The following is a 17,460-nucleotide window of genomic DNA, read 5'->3' on the forward strand; positions in this document are numbered from 1 at the left end:
AGAATCGGGTGTCTTAATACTGGGCTAGGACAAAGACCTGCGTCCACACCGGCCCTTTTCGGATACGACTGGACCCCCCTGATCTAACCCATCCCTCATTACAGATTCACCAGGGATCACAGGATGTTTGGATGTGGGATTTCGTAAAAGTGGACAGCTCAGCCCGTTTGGTATTTTGCAATTTGAAATCATGGGGGCTGACCAATCGCTGGGGAGTGAGGCAGAGCTGAGGAATCTCAGAGGCAGACCCTCGCAGTGCCCGACCTGCGGGCACTCCCTCCAAACGCACCGCCAAGCCAAATACCCGCCTTCAGAGATACTATCCTGGGGGTGCCAGGCAAGGTGAGCAATCGCTTTCCGCAGGAAGCCTGCGCAACAGGACGGGCTCACAGATTCCATTCTTATTTGAAACGGATGCCTTTCAGAGTTATGGAGGATATGGGGGGGGAGCAGGGATAAAATCTTCAAAGAAAAATAACGGACAAATCGTACAGAGTTCATGTACAGCTTGTCGGAACAGGCCGTTGAAAGCCGAGCCGTTGAGTCACCCATCTGCCGATTGGGCCCCCAGTGCCTCTGCACAGGTTGGGACCAGTTCACCTGAAAGGAGGCGGAGCCCATGAGGAGGCGACATCACTGTTTAACTTACAATGGAGGGGCGGGTGCAGCACTTTATTAAGGGGGGGAATCAATATTGCTGCTGACAAACCCCGCAAATGCATGTTTGATGATCGGATGGGCCAATGCTCGAATTTGAAAGAATGCCAGCCTTGCATGAAGTACCCAAGAAAAGAAAAATGGTAATTTCATCTCCCCATGTCACAGTGGGCATTGGGCATGATGCATTAACTGGGTCTAATGTCAATCTGACATTATAGTGGACGCGATCTGAAAAGCAGATCAACTATTATTTGCACAAAATGCTGTTTGATGGGTCAAAGGCCAGGGCCAAGCTTACAGGAAGCCGTCAGAACAGAAAGTCCTGGGTGTTTGTGCTTGCTTTGCAGCAAACTAAGCGCTTTTGCCCCTGTCTTCTTTAATAAAACGTCTCTGACTCATTGCACAGCTGAAAAGGCGAACAGGAAATACTGTAACACCCTCCAGAGATGACTGTCCATCTGTAAATGAAAAAAAGCAATGCTTCTGCTCATTAAATATAGTACTGCCAGCACGTGACAACAGAATTAGGATTCACTTAGTTACGCACAAAACTAATGGATCTTCATTTCTGTAGTGCATACGCTGCAGTGCAGAAGCAGCACTAAGGGTTTCTATGACACCACTTGGCCAAGGAAACCATTAATTCTGATTTATTGGCAGACGTACGGACATCAATAATGTTTCTCTTTTGCCTGGAAAAGAACAACACCAAACAAATCCCTCCAAAGATAAGGAGCCGGCAGGGCTTGCTCCTCTGGTCGTAAGACAGTCTGTAATGGACTAAGAACCAAACATAAAGACAGACGCTTTGAAAGATGACAGGCAGGGCTATAAGAGCAGACGGAGAAAAGCGACAGACAGATTGAACTGATAATATCCGCCTCACCCTGCACAGACCACAGGCAGACCTCGCTATTTATTCAAGAAAACCACAGTGAGAATAACTGTCAACTACCGTGAGAATAACTGTATTGAAATATCGTCTCAGTTCTGTTTTACACGTTCTGGGAGCATAAAAGTGCTATAAAAGCAGGGTCTGTTTTTGCCTTGTTATTATTTTGCGTTTACCGTAAGTGGAATTGATGTAGTTGCAATCAAAATCATTTTTAAAAGTCTAATTTAGTATATGGACAGCAAGGTTTTGTTGTTGTTTTGGCTCTAGACACCAACACACTGGAATTGAAATGAAACAATCATAATCGAATGCAAAGGACTACAAGATTATGTTGATTTGTCCAATTAAATGGATGGTAAATAAACTGCATTTAGGCCTATATAGCGCTTTTATCCAAAGCGCTTTACAATTGATGCCTCTCATTCACCCATTCACACACACACTCACACCAACAGTGAAAGGCTGCCATTCAAGGTACCAATTAGCTTGTTGGGAGCAATTAAGGGTTAGGTGTCTTGCTCATGGACACTTCGACACGCCCTGGGCAGGGGATCGAACCAGCAACCCTCCGACTGCCAGACAACCGCTCTTAGGCTACCTCCTGAGCTGTCACCCCAATTACTTTTAGTCCCCTAAAATGGGGGGACTATGTATAAGAAGAGTTGCAATTCCTACATGGTCCGATCACTGGATATGGATGTAAGTATCCTTAAATGAAAGCTGATAGTCTGCACTTTAACCTCATACTCATAGTTTCATTTCAAATTCCATGTGCTGGAGTACTGAGCCAAAACAACACAAACTGTGTCACTGTCCAAATACTCATTTGAATGAAAGAAACCTCTTATCCACCTGTTAACAGACTTAACTGAATTGCTTCAAATGTACATACTTTTAAAATTAGAGACCAAGGCTTTTCAAGCTTTCCTGATCTAGTGACCTCCGTCCAGGCTCCAAGACATTCAAGTTTGGCCAGGCACTCCCCACAAGTACCTTCAAGGACCTCCAGGGGTCTACGGATCCCCTGTTGAAAACCAAGGCTCTAGATGGATTGCAACAAAAAACAAGGATAGTAAATGCACAAAGGTTTTTGGGTTTTTCATGTTGTGATTTGAGTTCCCACAGGTTTTAGGTTTTTTGCCCAATTAAATGTTTAACAGGCTTCTGAAGAAGACAGTTCTGTAAACCATGTGGTCAATGTAGAATGGTACTGTGGCTTCAGATGATGAGGCTTTCCTGAGAAAATGAGTGTCATTGTCTTTGCCCTCCAAACCACTGTTTTCAAAGTATGCAAAGAAATTTTCTGAAATTCCTGTCTGGGATGAACAGACCCTAGCCTTATGGATAACATGCACTACAGTGGAAATGGGTAGGGTAAGATCAACTTATTGTGAAACTTTGATAGCAATCACCCAGATTTATGTCCAGTCACTTTCAGAACGTGGAAATCAAACACATCTTTATTAGAATTACAGGATTTTATTTCAGAATGAGTGAAATGTAAGAACAAACATAATTATCGAACTGGAGAATTACAAGCATGAAATTATTTGCACATATTCTGGGAGTGGCCTGTAATGTCTTTCTAGAGGCTTATGGAAAGGCTTTCCCCAAACACTGGGAGGAGCCAGCGTGCCTGGGACTGCTACTCTATGGGCAGGACCTCAAATTAATTCAAAGTTACACAACTGACATTTTTATTGCCAGCTTGATGTCTCTAAGAAATCAATCCTTAAGGGCAGGGCAGAGCCCAGCATTAATATACAATCCTAATTTCCAAGATCTTCCCATTTTTAGAGAACTTGACAGCAAGAGTGCATGAGGCAAGCTGTGCCGCTGTGAATAGCCTAGATGGTGTGACTAGATTACTGATAACCATTTACTGTAGTTGTGCAGTCCTGACAGTGAGCTAATGTTTGGGGCAAAGACCTTTTTTTCTTGATTTGGCTCTACTCCACAATTTCTGGATTTGTAATCACAAAATTCACATGTGGTTAAAGTACACATTCTCAGCTTATATTTAGTATTTTTATACACCCATAAATTTTTTTCACCATGTAAAAATGACAGCACTTTTTATAAATCGCCCCCAATTTCAGGGCAACATACCATTTGGGACATATTCACTTTATGTAAATTAAAGTAGTCATGTTTTGTATATTGTCGCACATCCTTTGCAAGAAATGACTGCTGACTGCACGTAGTCTGTGACCAATAACATATGAAACACATGTTCAATTGGATTCATATTGGGGAATGACTTGGCCAGTAATGAATTTTTTGGTTTTTGCCCTTGAAAAACTCCTTTGTTGCTGCTGTCTTGCTGTAGGTTGAAGCACCAGCCAATGAATTCAGAGCATTTGCCTGAACTAAGATAAGATGCTTCTGTGCACTCCAGAATTCGTTCTGCTTCTGCTATCAGCAGTTACATCGTCAATGAAAACAAGTGAGCCAGTACCTGTGGCAGCCACACATGCCCAAACCATGACACCCCCACCATGTTTCACAGATGAGGGGGGTGCTTTTGATCTTGGGGACTTGCTTTTGACCTCTACACTTTGCTCCTGCCATCACTCTGATACAAGTGAATCTTGGTATCTTGGTACCTTATCTTAACAAATAACAATAACAGATTCCAAAGGCAATCAAGAGCCTTGAATCAAGACTAGGTTCTGAAAGCCCTCTTATATCTAGCCTAAAGAACTAACTGAACTCACCTGTCTAATAAGAACACTTGTGAAGCCATTTGTCTCAAATATTATGGTGCCCTGAAATGGGCGGCCATGTAAAAAAGCTCTTTAATTTCTACATGGTGAAACCAAAATGCATTCTTAAAAAAAACCCTTTAATAAAAGCTGAGAATCTACACTTAAACCACGTGCAAATTGTTTGATTACAAATATAAATGTGAGGTTCAGAGGCAATAAAAAGTCTTTACCCCAAACATTATGGCGCTCACTGCATTTAAGGCAAAAAAAAAAAGTTTTTAAAAACTTTTCGTGATCTGATCACATCATTTTTTTGAAGAAGCATATTTGCATGCTGTCCTTATTACGTGCATAAACAGAAACAGAGGCCATGGTACCTACATGGTATCTGCACGTAGGCTAGGCTACATCATACTTTTATTCTTTTTGTGTCTGCGGCGTGCGAGTCCCACATCCTGTGAGGTGAAATCGGTACCCACATCGGCTCAGGTTCTCAGACAGGGAAATTTTGCGCAACACCGCCAGCAGAGAGAAAGAGAGGAACTGGGTCGCGCCATTGTGAGGTAACGGGCCGAGGCACGCGGGAGCCGGCGTTCCACAGCCGGGCCAAGTCTAAACACGGCTCAGATAAGGAGCGCTCGGGCACAGCTCCTGGCGAAGAGCGAACCGGAGCCAGCCAGCGCAGAGCCGTCGCCAAGGCTGGCTGCCCGCTGACAGCGCCCGGGAGAACGCGCGCGCCGACTAGCACCGTCGCCATGGAGACGAGCAAGTCTCGGACTGACGCGAGGAACGTGCTGAAAGGGAAGGGCGGGCGAGGTTCCCGCCGCTGACGGGGAGCCGCTGCTGGTGACCTGTTGTTCTCAGCCAGGGCAGACAGCTGTTTCTGTTCAAATGCTTCATACCTATCAACAAGCTGGACGTGCATGTGTAGTTTGTGACATAGTGCTGTGAGCAGTCAGGTCTAATGAAGCAGTGTGAACAGATTGCTGCATATGCAGAAGATACAAATAGCTATATGAGCTTTGAATGTCGTTGAGTGTAAAATGAGGAAATCTTTAAGACCACTGTGCGCATTAAACCAAAAAACAATAAAACATTGAGGCAGAAAAAAAAATCCTATTATTAAAGGAAGGCCTTAGAAAAAAGTTTGAGAACCACTGCAGTGCACAAATACCCAGCCTAGATGCTCCAAATGGTCTGTTCATCGCCAAATATTTTGATGATTTTACATCCAGTGTCCATGATACTGTTTCAGCACAGGAGTGTTATTGACACAGTCAGAACACGTAGCCCGCTATGGCATGGAAAGGAGTGAAATGGAGGTGGAATAAAAAAGGCAGTAAACACTCACTTGGGTGCAGCCCTTTTAACCTTGGAACCCTCCATGCAAACACGCACGCACGCACGCACGCACGCACACACACACATACCTCATTGCGGTGTGTCTGAAAGTCAAACACCCTATATCCAGTGTTCAGGAGCCAAGCCACCTGACCTTTGTGTAACAGGAGGTCAGAGCAGACATACACACACATACATGCACATGCGCAGATGCACACACACACACACACACACACACCCTGTTAGGCCCTTCTTGATCTCAGTCAACATTTCTGAAGTACCTCCAACTCAGCATATTCCCCTAACACTGGAAAACTCAACGCCCTGTACAAATACCTGCCAGAGGCAGCAAATCGCAGCCAAGCAAATACGAAGCAAACGCATGAAAAAGATCACCTACGACGAGCACGGCAAGTCGACTGGAGTAAAGTCATCCACATTTCTACTGTTAGATTGAATGCACTAAAAAACAAGGGTCCGTCTGAGTCACGGGGCTAGGCGTATTCAGATAAATTACTTTCCAGGTTTCCAGTACATTCCATGCTACAATGCTGTTCAAATACATTAACCATATGATTCATTGCCATTCTCCGAGTGATTCATATGACAGGACGAGCGCTTATCGTCCATTAAGCTGAAATCACGCCGGATGCCGCCGCAGCTCCACTGAATACGTTCTGTTTCATCTGAGTAGGGGCAGAGGCAGTGAAGTTTCTCGCAAATTCACCCTGAAGCAGATGGAGTTACAGTGAGCTGTCAATCATTTGATATGTTTGAACCAATCAAAAGATCTAACTCTCCTACAGCAAAATGCAATGATTGGATCGAATCAGTAAGTCACTGAGCACGGTGGCTCCGCCCATTTTTTTTTTCATGAAACCTCACACTCCCATCATTGCATCTAACGGATTCGTCTGCACTTGTTTGGCATACGTGTCAGCCGTGTAAGGCATGAGAAAGCAGGACGTGGAGGGAAGTGCATGAGAGGTTACTTGGAGCTGTTTCTGAATCACTGCAGTTGCCTACTATTGAGTATACAAGTAGCATACAAGCTGTATACAACTTGTATACTTAATAGTAGACAAGTGTGCCAATTCGGACACGTCCAGGACCTATGAACAGCACTTAACAGCAGAGGATAATGGATAAGACTAAGATAAAAACCTGAGCCCAGACAACACTCCTACGTGGGCACACTTTACGAGCCTTGGCCCAATGCAGGCCTTTTCCTGCTCTGAACAGAGAGATAAGTATGTCTGAATCACTAGATGCACTGAACGATATGTGGGTGCATGAAATCACGCCACCTGCGATCCCTCCTGAAAAGCACCAAACCACGCGGATGTAATGACATAAATCTACCATCGAAGCTAAAAGATAAATGCAGTGAAGACAAAATCGACGCGATGGTCCCGAGGCGAGCATGTTCACGCAGCACACAAAGCCCGGTCGTTTCACTTCTGATGTTTCGTTTTTAAAAAAAACAGTATGACGGCAGTACTCTCTTCCTGCCCTGTGTGGCAAAGGGCAGTTTCTCTGTTCTCTCTACAGGTATTTCCTGTTGAATAGACATTTGAAAGATCATCTGCAGCCAATCTGTATAGCCATCTGTTTTTCATTTGTCCACATTATCACCTGTCATTACAATATTCAGCAAGCCAAGCGTATCAAAATATACCATTAAATCTAAACAAAGAAGATTGACACTCATTAGTCTAAACACTCATTGCTGATCTCACACACACACAGTCCCCACAAAATATACACCTAAATTAACTGTCACTGTCCCAACACTTTTGTATTTAACTGTAGGCTATATGGCTTAAAAATGTGTTCATCTTAAAGTACCATTGGTTGTAGTATTTAAGCAGACCTGTATAAATTGTGCGACATGTTCTGATGAATACCCATGCGTCAAAACAGCAATCATCATGGCTGAATAAAATACTACTCTCATTTTAGAGCATAAGTGTGCGAGTTTTACTTCCGGATTATTTAATGCGACATTTAGGCTCTGCACTTTACGACGAGTACTTTTTTTTAATCCACAAGCGCGTCGACCTCCAGAAAAAAGTAACGTCCACCCACATGCAATTGAGTACGATCGCACCAATATACGGCACAGCCGGGAATGAGAGCGAAGGGGATGTTTCTCACAGAGGGGGGCTGACAGCGCAGATGGATGACACCGGAATAGCTGACACGAGCTGGTTTTGAGAGCGCCATTAAGGACGGCGTTTCATTAAGACGCGGGGTTTTCAATTAGACGAGTAGAGAAAGGGCCGCGGGGGAGCGTGTCCGCTGCTGTGAGTAAATCACGCCCGAGCCGCGCAGGGAGAGATTCAGGCGAAAGCTCCCGCTTCCCATAAAAAAAAACCCCACCACGAGCGATGCGCACTCCCCGGCGACAGTCGATATATATTGAACATGACCTTATAACTTCTACCCGCTCTTAAAAACCCTCTCTTTTATTCAAGACCGTAAGGCTCGACATAAACCGTTGCTGGTAATGTTCAATGCGTGCCATTTTATATGTTTAGTCACTCCTTCAAAATTTAATAAACGTAGATGCCTTTTATTTTGAGTACAACAGAAGACATTCAGGTATCAGTGCAGATATTGATAAGACATGCTGATGTAAATATTGAATTGAATTGAGTTTTGAATATGTAGTGCAATTCCATCAAAGGTGAAATAAAACAACTGGCTTGGAGAACGTGCTGATGATTCACAAGTCTCCATTTCCTTGCGATAACAGTGCTCACTTCCACTTCAGACATCAGAGATTTCCCTGCTTGTATAGGCTAATCTATAAAATCTATAGCACAGTTGCTTGCTTGGAGAGGCTAATCTACAGTATAGCACAGTTGCTAGCTTGGAGAGGCTAATCTACAATACAGTTTATTGTAGAAGGAGATCACAGCTCTGAGGACTCTGAGACACCAGCCTGGTTTCACTCATCACTTGTTCTTAACAGTAATCCACAATTGCCAGAATCTTTCCCTGAACAAGCACCAAGGGGGAAAACTATCACTAAAATGTAATCATAAATCAAATATAATGAAAAATGTTGAATGAATCCAAGCCGTGGACTACAGTGAAAGAATGAGTCTCCAACACAGACTCATTAGTGCCATTTTTCTTCTTTGCCTTGGCAGTCATTCAAGTGCCTGTGATCTTCTTATTCAGTATTTGCTACATCTTTCTCATGCATTCCTGCATGTATCTCCTCCATTTCAATAACACTGTGTAATCTGATTCACACTGACTCTCTGATAGGCATCAGGATTGGAAAAAATGCATGATAACTATCTATTGAAAAAGATAAAGGATGACACTATGCAATGAACCCAAAGATATGAGAGCAAATGTGCAAGCGAAACAATATAAATTTGGTCGTTTTGCTGCCCAATGTAAATTGCAGGCAATATCCAGAGCAGATTATCCTGTTTAAAATCCCTTTTTCAAATGAGCACCCTCGCGGGGATATCGAAAGCCGAGAAGCGCTCTGGTATCAACTTTTTGTGCGCTCGTGTCTCCTCAGATAAACAAGGTTCCGAAGAAGTTCCTTTTGCTGGCGTGGGAAAAGAATGGGACGGGACGGAGCGAGCGGATCGGAGCCAAGCACGATCCAGGCTCCATGCCCCTACTCTTCTCTCCGACATCGCATCGCATTATACAGCCATTATTACTGCCTCGCATTAATAATTTGTGGCGGATACTTTTCCTGAGTGCAATTTGTGCCATGATCCATGTTTTACAGCTTTTAGGACTTTAACCGAGTGGCAGCGCTAAAAGCGATGCTCCTGCTGCTCCACTTCCCCGCGCAATTCATCATCAAACGCATCAGCACCGAACAGAGCGTTTAAGGGTGGGAGAGAGGGCAGGGCCGACTGAGTGTGACGAACAGGTAGAAGGTAGAAAAGAAAGGAAGGAATTGGATGGAAAGATGCAGAATGAGAGGAAAACTGTTTTTTTTTAGGGAATTAATCTATTTAATTACTTTTTTCAGTGTTGACCATAACCCAATATAGGACAAGAATCAGGACTGATTTAAACCTGGCAGAACGGGCCTTGAGGGCTATACTCTATAGAATTGCATTATGTTCCAAAGTGCAAGCATCTGACTCGAGGAGCTTCATCCACTCTGAAGCTGAAGCCCATCCAATAAATAACAGAAAATGCAGACTAACTGTGGCGCACCGCAAAAACCCCTGAGTTCAGTAAGGTTCAGTAGCGCTGCTATTTAAATGTGTATTTGACTCAGCCACAGCGACTACCCACTGACCTTTCAGGAGAGAAAAAAAAACTCCTACAGTCGATGAACAGAACTTGCCCGGTACGGCCGCTGTACTGTGTCTGATCGACCGATGGTGGGCCATCGTGTCTCCTGAGTGAGTCTGACGAGAAATACCAGTGATGTTAGCCACTCCTGCACGCTACGCGGACAAGGGAGGGTGCCACATTCCAGACATAACTCGGGTCGGAAGAACCGACCCAAGCTCAGGTGACCACCTCTGAGGAACACAAGACACAGCACTGTGCAGACAGGAGCCCCTACAGGCCTCATGGGTGCTCAAGTTCAAAATGTCACAATGTCTACCTCAGTGGTTCCCCCACCCTGTTCCTGAAGATCTAACATCCTGTAGGTTTTCACTCAAACCCTAACAAAGCACACCTCATTCAACAGCTAGAGATCTCGTTGAGATGCTAATTAATAGAATCAGTTGTGCCAAATTATGGTTGAAATGAAAACCTGCAGGATGGTAGATCTCCAGGAACAGGGTTGGGAACCACAGGTCTACCTTGTTCCAACAGAAAAATTGGGACTAAGCTGCTATAACCCTCCGTCCAAAACATGGGAAGGAATCCGTTTCTATGAACCTCAGGTGCACAGTATCATTTTGCTGAATTACTGTACAGTCCCCACTATACCACTACCTCTCATTTGTGCAATAACCCGTTATGAACTGAGATTAGATTTATACTATTACGGTAGTAAAATTCTAAAAATAATCACTATGGCCTTTCAAAATGACAAAAAAACTCACATTTTTGATTTAAAAAAAAAAACTGAAGATGCTAATAGAAGGGCTTCTAATTTTTCTGGGCATACGACACAGAGAAAACTAGAGTTATCCAACAGGTTAGACTCTGAGTACAGTAATACACTTTTCCACCATATTTATTCTTTCACGAACAAACCTTATGAATAAAAAACCTTAAACAACAGATCCAGCTCCTCACCCTGAGCTGATGGGGACTGCGTTCTAGCTCCCAGACCAAATAATAACTTCAAATACTTCAATCCTTTAGACACCAGTGCAGTTTTTGCAAATTAAAGCCCGTTTTAAATGAAGTGCCCACGTTCACCAGTATCCAGGACAGAATTTACTGGCGCCATCGGCCGCATCGTCCGGGTCATGACCCCGGCGACACCACCTTGGGCTCGCAGACACGCGGCGACAGCGCCCTTCTGTCTGCCCACCTCCCGGCGGGGTTGTGCAGGAGGCCTGTGGTGGCCTGTGTCGGCTGCCCCCCCTCCCCCCAGACAGAGCGATGTCCAGGAAGCGCCCTGTCATGTCCATCCGTCTTACCGCTCAGAGCTCACTGCAGAACAGCTCATTACCGGATCTGCTCCCTCCCGGCCATCTCCATACACATCCCCTCAGTCTGGGAAGGTGCACGCCAGTGAGCACTGGCTTACATCAACCTCTCGCTCCCTCTGTCTCTCTCTCTGTCTCCACATGGACATGGACTTTATTATACATCTTTACTCTTTTTCTGAGCTTTCTCTGGCCCTTGCATTGTGTACACAGGAGGCCTGGAGTCACTGTGTCATCCGTTTCCACATTTAAAACCAGGGGTAATGGTCCTATATGGTACAAAATGTTATAATGCAGAATCACTTCATGTGGTGTTCAAGGAGCTCAAACATTTTTTCTTTCTCTCTCTCTCTGTCCTCCCCCCTCCCTCTTACATTCTCTCTGCATCTCTCCTCTTTCTTGCAGACTCAACACTAACTGATCTGCCCTTAAAGGCTTGATATAAATCAGGGTGATCGATTATAGCCAAGAGTGCACCGCTCACCTGTTGAATACACCACAACTATATCCTCATATCACATCACAACATGGCCCTTCCACGTTATATTCAGCACAGTTATACAGCTACCTCTGTAATCCTGCTTCGTCGAATAACCTGAAGGCTGAAATCAGTGGCATAAAAAAAGCAGTTCCCTGGTAATGTCACATCATTCTGTCTTGTGAGGATGGTGGCTGTGTGATTTCCACATCTGGTGAGAGGGTACTTGGTGTGTTCCAGGTTTTACAGAGTTAAAAGATGGGCTGTGCCAAAGAAACAGAAGCACCTATGTGACTTGGATGGCACAAACTCCATTTCCAGTTAATTAAAGTTGGATTGTGTTTTATTCCAAAGAACAGATTCCCTGCTGGTACATAAGCACAGCTTGCTTTAGTTACTGCATGCCATGTACATTCCTCCATTGCAAAAGCATGCTTCTTACAGATTGAAACAGCCTTAAGGGGCCGGGGGCGGACACGGGGAAGAGTTATGTATGGCGGCAATGCCAGTTCATGTTGATAAATAACTTTATTTCACATTTGCTACCATGATACAGACAAGATGAAAAATGAAAGCAGTTCTATAGCCCAGAGACCCCAGTCTTGTCACGGACATTCAGTAGTTTAGGAAATTAGACCAACATTTATCCATAGCTGTCGTAACTGGCTCTTTGTCGCAAACACGTTTTATAGAACTTTACAGGAAAGAGCACATTAGACACCAAAGATGGGCTTGATGCTGTAATAAGCTCCTTCTACTTGTGCTCTGATCCATATTTTAGAGGACAGGATAGTGAAAAAAGCGATGAGACATGCACTGCCGTCTCTCCCACTAGGCAGATCAGGCACTGTGCCTAAGGCCCCGTCTACTCGCCCAGGGCCCCACCTTCTCACCCAGGGCCCCACCTCTCACCAGGCCACCTTCTGCCCAGGGCCCCGTCTACTGCCCAGGGCCCAAGCAGCAACATTGGTTTTCAAAAAAAGAATCAGAAGGCGCCAATGTATTGGAGGGACCCCCAAATTATTTGTTTGCCAATGGCAAGTCTAGGGATGGCTTTGGAGACATAGATTCCCACCAAATTAACCCTCCCCAACCCTGGGTGGCGCTGCTGTCACTAATGCACCACCCTGTGGGGCTTGCAGGCCCAGTTGGCATTGCTACAGTCGGAATTTGAATGGTCGGAATGGTGCCTTAACGCGCTGAGCCACCCAGCAGCTCCAAGACAACTGCTTTTAGTAACACAGGCACGGACCAATTGCATAGATAATACAAGCAAGGAATTTAATTTAAGGCAAGTAGCAACAACTTGTAATTAAAATGACACTGAACTTCATTGCCAATTGCTAAGAACCTGCCAAGAGGACTTAACCCCTTTGTCCTGATGAAGCTTAACCAGGGACCCACAATTCTATTTACACAAGAGCCACAGTGACATGGCCACTTACTTCCCTGTCTTCTTTCAGCAGTTCCCCAAAAGAAAGTGATAGGCCTCTATCACAGCCCCTTCCAAATTTTGTTAAATCTCACCCATCTCAGCATGTTTACTTTTTATTGTATTTAACCTTTATTAAAACAGGATAGGCTCACACTGAGATTAAAAATATCCTTTTTACGAGCGACCTGTCTAAGACAGGCAACAGCAAGTCGATTACACAAAGTTGCAGACAGACAACATCTATCAAACACAGCAAATGGAGTTAAAATCAAGATCATGAATATGGTACATTCCACCAAATCTAGCCAGAACATAAACATGGCAATGAGACCGCCTCTCGATCCTTAATCGTAGATTTAAAAACACCAAGAGCAGGTATCAACTCATTTTCTAATACATTCCAGGTAGAGGGAGGAGGACACACAAATGCCCCTCTCCCCCACCTCTGTACGGACACTGGGGACAGACAACAGGAATAAATCCTGAGCAGGACGACAATATTCCCGAGCCCTTTTCTGCGAGGTATGCTGATTGGAAAGGTTATCCGTCGCACTGCGCAGGGCCTAAGGACAGGTGCTGCCCACGCAGACAAGTCAGATAAAACCTATAACCTTCTGCAGTTCAGCGAAAGGGCAGCATGCACTTAATCTCTCACCCATTCCGGGGAAAACGCGAAAGCCACGAAATATCATGTGGTCACTGCACTCACAAGACGTGGGTCTCCATGCAGCATCGCCCATTACTGAAGTCAGGGGTTCATGCATTCTTTCACTGCAGGGAGACATCTCACTAATCTATGCAGTGCAGCTTCATCTGAGTGAAATGAATGCACAACAGGAAGTTTTATCGGGAACTTTAACATGCAGGCGCACGTATTGGGACTGGGTCCAAATATAGATTTTTTTTATTATCTATTTTTCCTTTTTACATCTGCAACAGAATTATACCAAATTGATGCAATTCTGCCTACATTTAAAATATTAAACTTGAAAATAAATTGCCAATAGTGAACAGCAAAACATAAAAGCCATATATCAAATAAACATACAGTTACACAGTATATTATCACTGCCAGGGGACAAAATTCAAAAGAAAGAGTCCTCCTGTCCTCCCTCCCTGCCTCCCTTCCCCCCTCTATGGTCAGAGTATGAGGTAAGAGCAGATTCGCTGCCTTATTTAGAAAGAAAAAAAAAACCCCTGAATATTAACATCACCTGTAACTAAGTTTAGGGTCAAACTGAGTGTTCTCAGTGGTCAAACTTCATCACTTCATCATTCAGAGCAACGTTTTAAACTGTTATGTTCTTTTGTACATTTTATAGGACATTATTAATTACTGTATTTAACACTACAGAAATACTGCCACCACTCTCTCAGCCATTACACGTACAGTAAATTAATGGCATTTCACTGTACTGTAAAGATGACCATTTTTAATACCAAATATGTCAGCTCAATTTTCTCCAGTGCCATTATAGTAATGGAAGGATTTAATATAGGCTAGATTGTGTTAACTACTATTCTTACTGTGCCTTCTTAATCAAACTGCATTGATTAATGCATTAACAACAATTATTAACAACACAGTGCTCAACTGTTACTGCAATTGCTAATAATAATAAGCAGATCTACTGCGAAATGACAGTCACTCAGAAAATGGGTACTTTGGCGGAAAATGGGGAAAGTGGTTATACCCTACAAGGGAGTTTTATATAGGGATTAAATTTTTTGTCACATAGTCGAATTCAGATATGTTTAAGAATCAATTTTAAAAGTGCGCACCAAGATTCTCCAGAAAGAACAATCATCATGCATTACGATCTTGTCCACCATTGCTAGCTCTTACTCATTCTGGCCTTATCTGTTCTGAAACCTGGAATGTATGTAAATGCAGTTAATGATTAATGGAAGTAGGCCTACACCGTGAAAATAGGATCGGTTAAATCCCGTCGTTCCACTGAGGCGGCAGCCAACTTACCATAAAAGTACATTTTAAAAAAATTAAATTAAATTTATGGTATTTTAAAAAAAAATTAAAGTAAATGTGTGCTCCACAGTAGGCCTAGCTGTAGCCGGTATGAAAGTTTGGTGCACGGGTTTGTTTGAAAAATCTCTAAGGTCGACAATGACTAGGACTACAATACTGTAAATCATGGACCCTTTAATAATGGCTCGACAGCACTATAATTACAGTGAAAATTAATTTCATGATAAGTCTTGTGCAGCACTTACGAGGTTACTAATCGGCTTCATCCTATTTAATCAACATTAAATACTACGGATTAAACTGGTTTACATGGAGGGGTAGGGCATAACCAACATAACTGATGTTATCTGCAAACTATTTAATCAAATGTGTTCGAGAAAATGAAACGCCACAGAAACGATAGCCAACGTCGCTGTTGCCTTTATACCACTTAGGTTGCTCTGAACAACAAACAGTTCTTTTTACCCAACCTTAAAACGGAAATCGCATTAATTTTGTGGCCAAACTTGAACGACTGCAGTAGGCAGGCAGTTGTAGGGTGCACGATAACAGGTGACACTGGTAAAACGGTTTGCTCAAAGCACCAGTCGCAGCTTAGCTGTCAGCCTACAGTGTACTTCTGGAACACAAAGTTGTTCTAATTCTGCGTCCAAAGTCTAAAGAGGATAAACTAGCACGAGACCATAAAACAACAGCAAAGGGAATGTGTTTGTTAGACGCGGTTTACTCCAGCTAACACGTGCGTTTATAGGGGAACTTTTCGGTCAAAGATTGTATGGGGGTGATATGGGGCCAGAAATGGGCTAACTCTGATACAAAACTATTTATTTGACATTCGACTTTCTGATTACACATTTCCCGACGCAATAAGCTACCACAGGGAAATTGAAGAGAGAGAAGCGTGGCTGTCTACTCAATTCTCGCGCGGCGAACACAGCCAAATGACGAACGGATTTTCGAAACAGACTTTTACTTACAGGTATCTGGACGCTCCTTTCGTCTGCTTGTGCAACGCCACGGATAATCCAAAGAAACTGTCTTTGGTTTTTCCGTCTTTAATCACCGGGAATTGAACATCTAAGTTAAACGCAATACAAATCCGTATTGTGCTCAATAAGGCGATCAATAAAAAACAGAAACCCGCTGACAACAAGTGCAACCGATCAGGCTGAGCCATGTTTACTCCCAGCAGTGTAGCCCGCTCGCGATCCCTTGTCAGTGGAGCCACACACCATTATAAACCTCTTTCGTGTGTGTGCGCGTTATTCTCCTGCTCTCTAAAATTCACCCCTCCCTCTCCCTTTCGCATCCACACCCATTCACTGAATACATTCATGCCCATTGTAAACATTAGTCATTTCTTCCGGTGTGCCGGACAGGCGTAAATTAAATCCCTGACGTGGTTCCGACACAAAATAGAAGTCATCCACCTTGACAATGTTAATATATGCGATGTGCCGGAGGCTACGTGATTATTTTCGCAAATGCGCTGTTGACCAACAGCGTGCGTGTGCGTGTGCTCAATATGTGCATTTTTATATAAACTACAGTTGCAAAAAAAAGCATGTAGCTAAAAGCTAATGTTACCTGTTGAATCAGAAAAAAATCGAACCAATCATAACGGGCAAAAACCACACTACCATTTCAGATCAGCCTCAGGTTTTTGGTCGAGGAAGGACAGGATGAAACCGTATTGAGACAAGGACATTAAAAGATAAAGCTTCACAGATGAATGTACAAATGAATGTACCCACTACGAGGAATTTTTGAGTAGCCTATTATTTATCATCCATGTGGCCTACTGACAAGGTTAAAATTCAGGATCTGTTACTTGGCTTTCCATTTCCCACGACCTGTGAAAATACATATAATTGCACAAACTACTATCATATACTTTTTTCATAAGTATTCTTCTATTTATTAAGAAAAAGGAAAATCCAAGATGATATTTAAAGGCACCTGACTCCAGCAGATAACTAAAGAGGACAAAGCTACGTTTAATCTGACCAGGAAAAAAAAGGTATTTCCGGTACAGGTCAGAAGCCTGTAAATTAAGTTGATTTGCAGCTCAGTGAATGTTTGTTATTAAGCTAATTTGTTCAGCCTCCCCCTCACACAGCTGTCTGTGGCTTGTACGGGCCTCTGAACAGCCCTGCTACTAACGGACAGGCTCTCTGCATATCCGCGCAGAGTCAGTCAAATGTGGGCACCCCCCCCCACCCCCACCCCCCAAGAGCACCCTGGGAGGGGCCAGGGGAGAGCTGTTTCTCACTGAGACTCGAAGCACTGCCCCTATCACCCTGTCCTGGTATGATTCCAAGTTTCCGAATCACTGAGCCGTCTTATTCAC

At 43.8% G+C, this 17,460-nt stretch overlaps 1 protein-coding gene across 4 annotated transcripts in view; it reads right to left on the minus strand.

The window, feature by feature from the left end:
* LOC135244218 (integrin alpha-3-like) overlaps nt 1-16,418 on the minus strand; it is a 36,951-nt gene extending 20,533 nt beyond the window's left edge. For 3 of the 4 annotated variants that reach the window (XR_010326913.1, XM_064316527.1, XM_064316526.1), the window contains exon 1: nt 16,088-16,417. Coding sequence is in view for 3 of the 4 variants with exons in the window: in XM_064316527.1 (XP_064172597.1) it covers nt 16,088-16,287 (200 nt within the window). In the remaining variant the exon portion in view is untranslated. Of the gene's footprint in view, nt 1-16,087 lie in introns of all 4 variants that reach the window. The other variant, XM_064316525.1, reaches the window with a different exon arrangement.
* Nucleotides 16,419-17,460: the final 1,042 nt, after the last annotated feature.

Source organism: Anguilla rostrata, chromosome 17 (assembly GCF_018555375.3).
Source record: "Anguilla rostrata isolate EN2019 chromosome 17, ASM1855537v3, whole genome shotgun sequence".
Taxonomy (NCBI): Eukaryota; Metazoa; Chordata; class Actinopteri; order Anguilliformes; family Anguillidae; genus Anguilla; species Anguilla rostrata.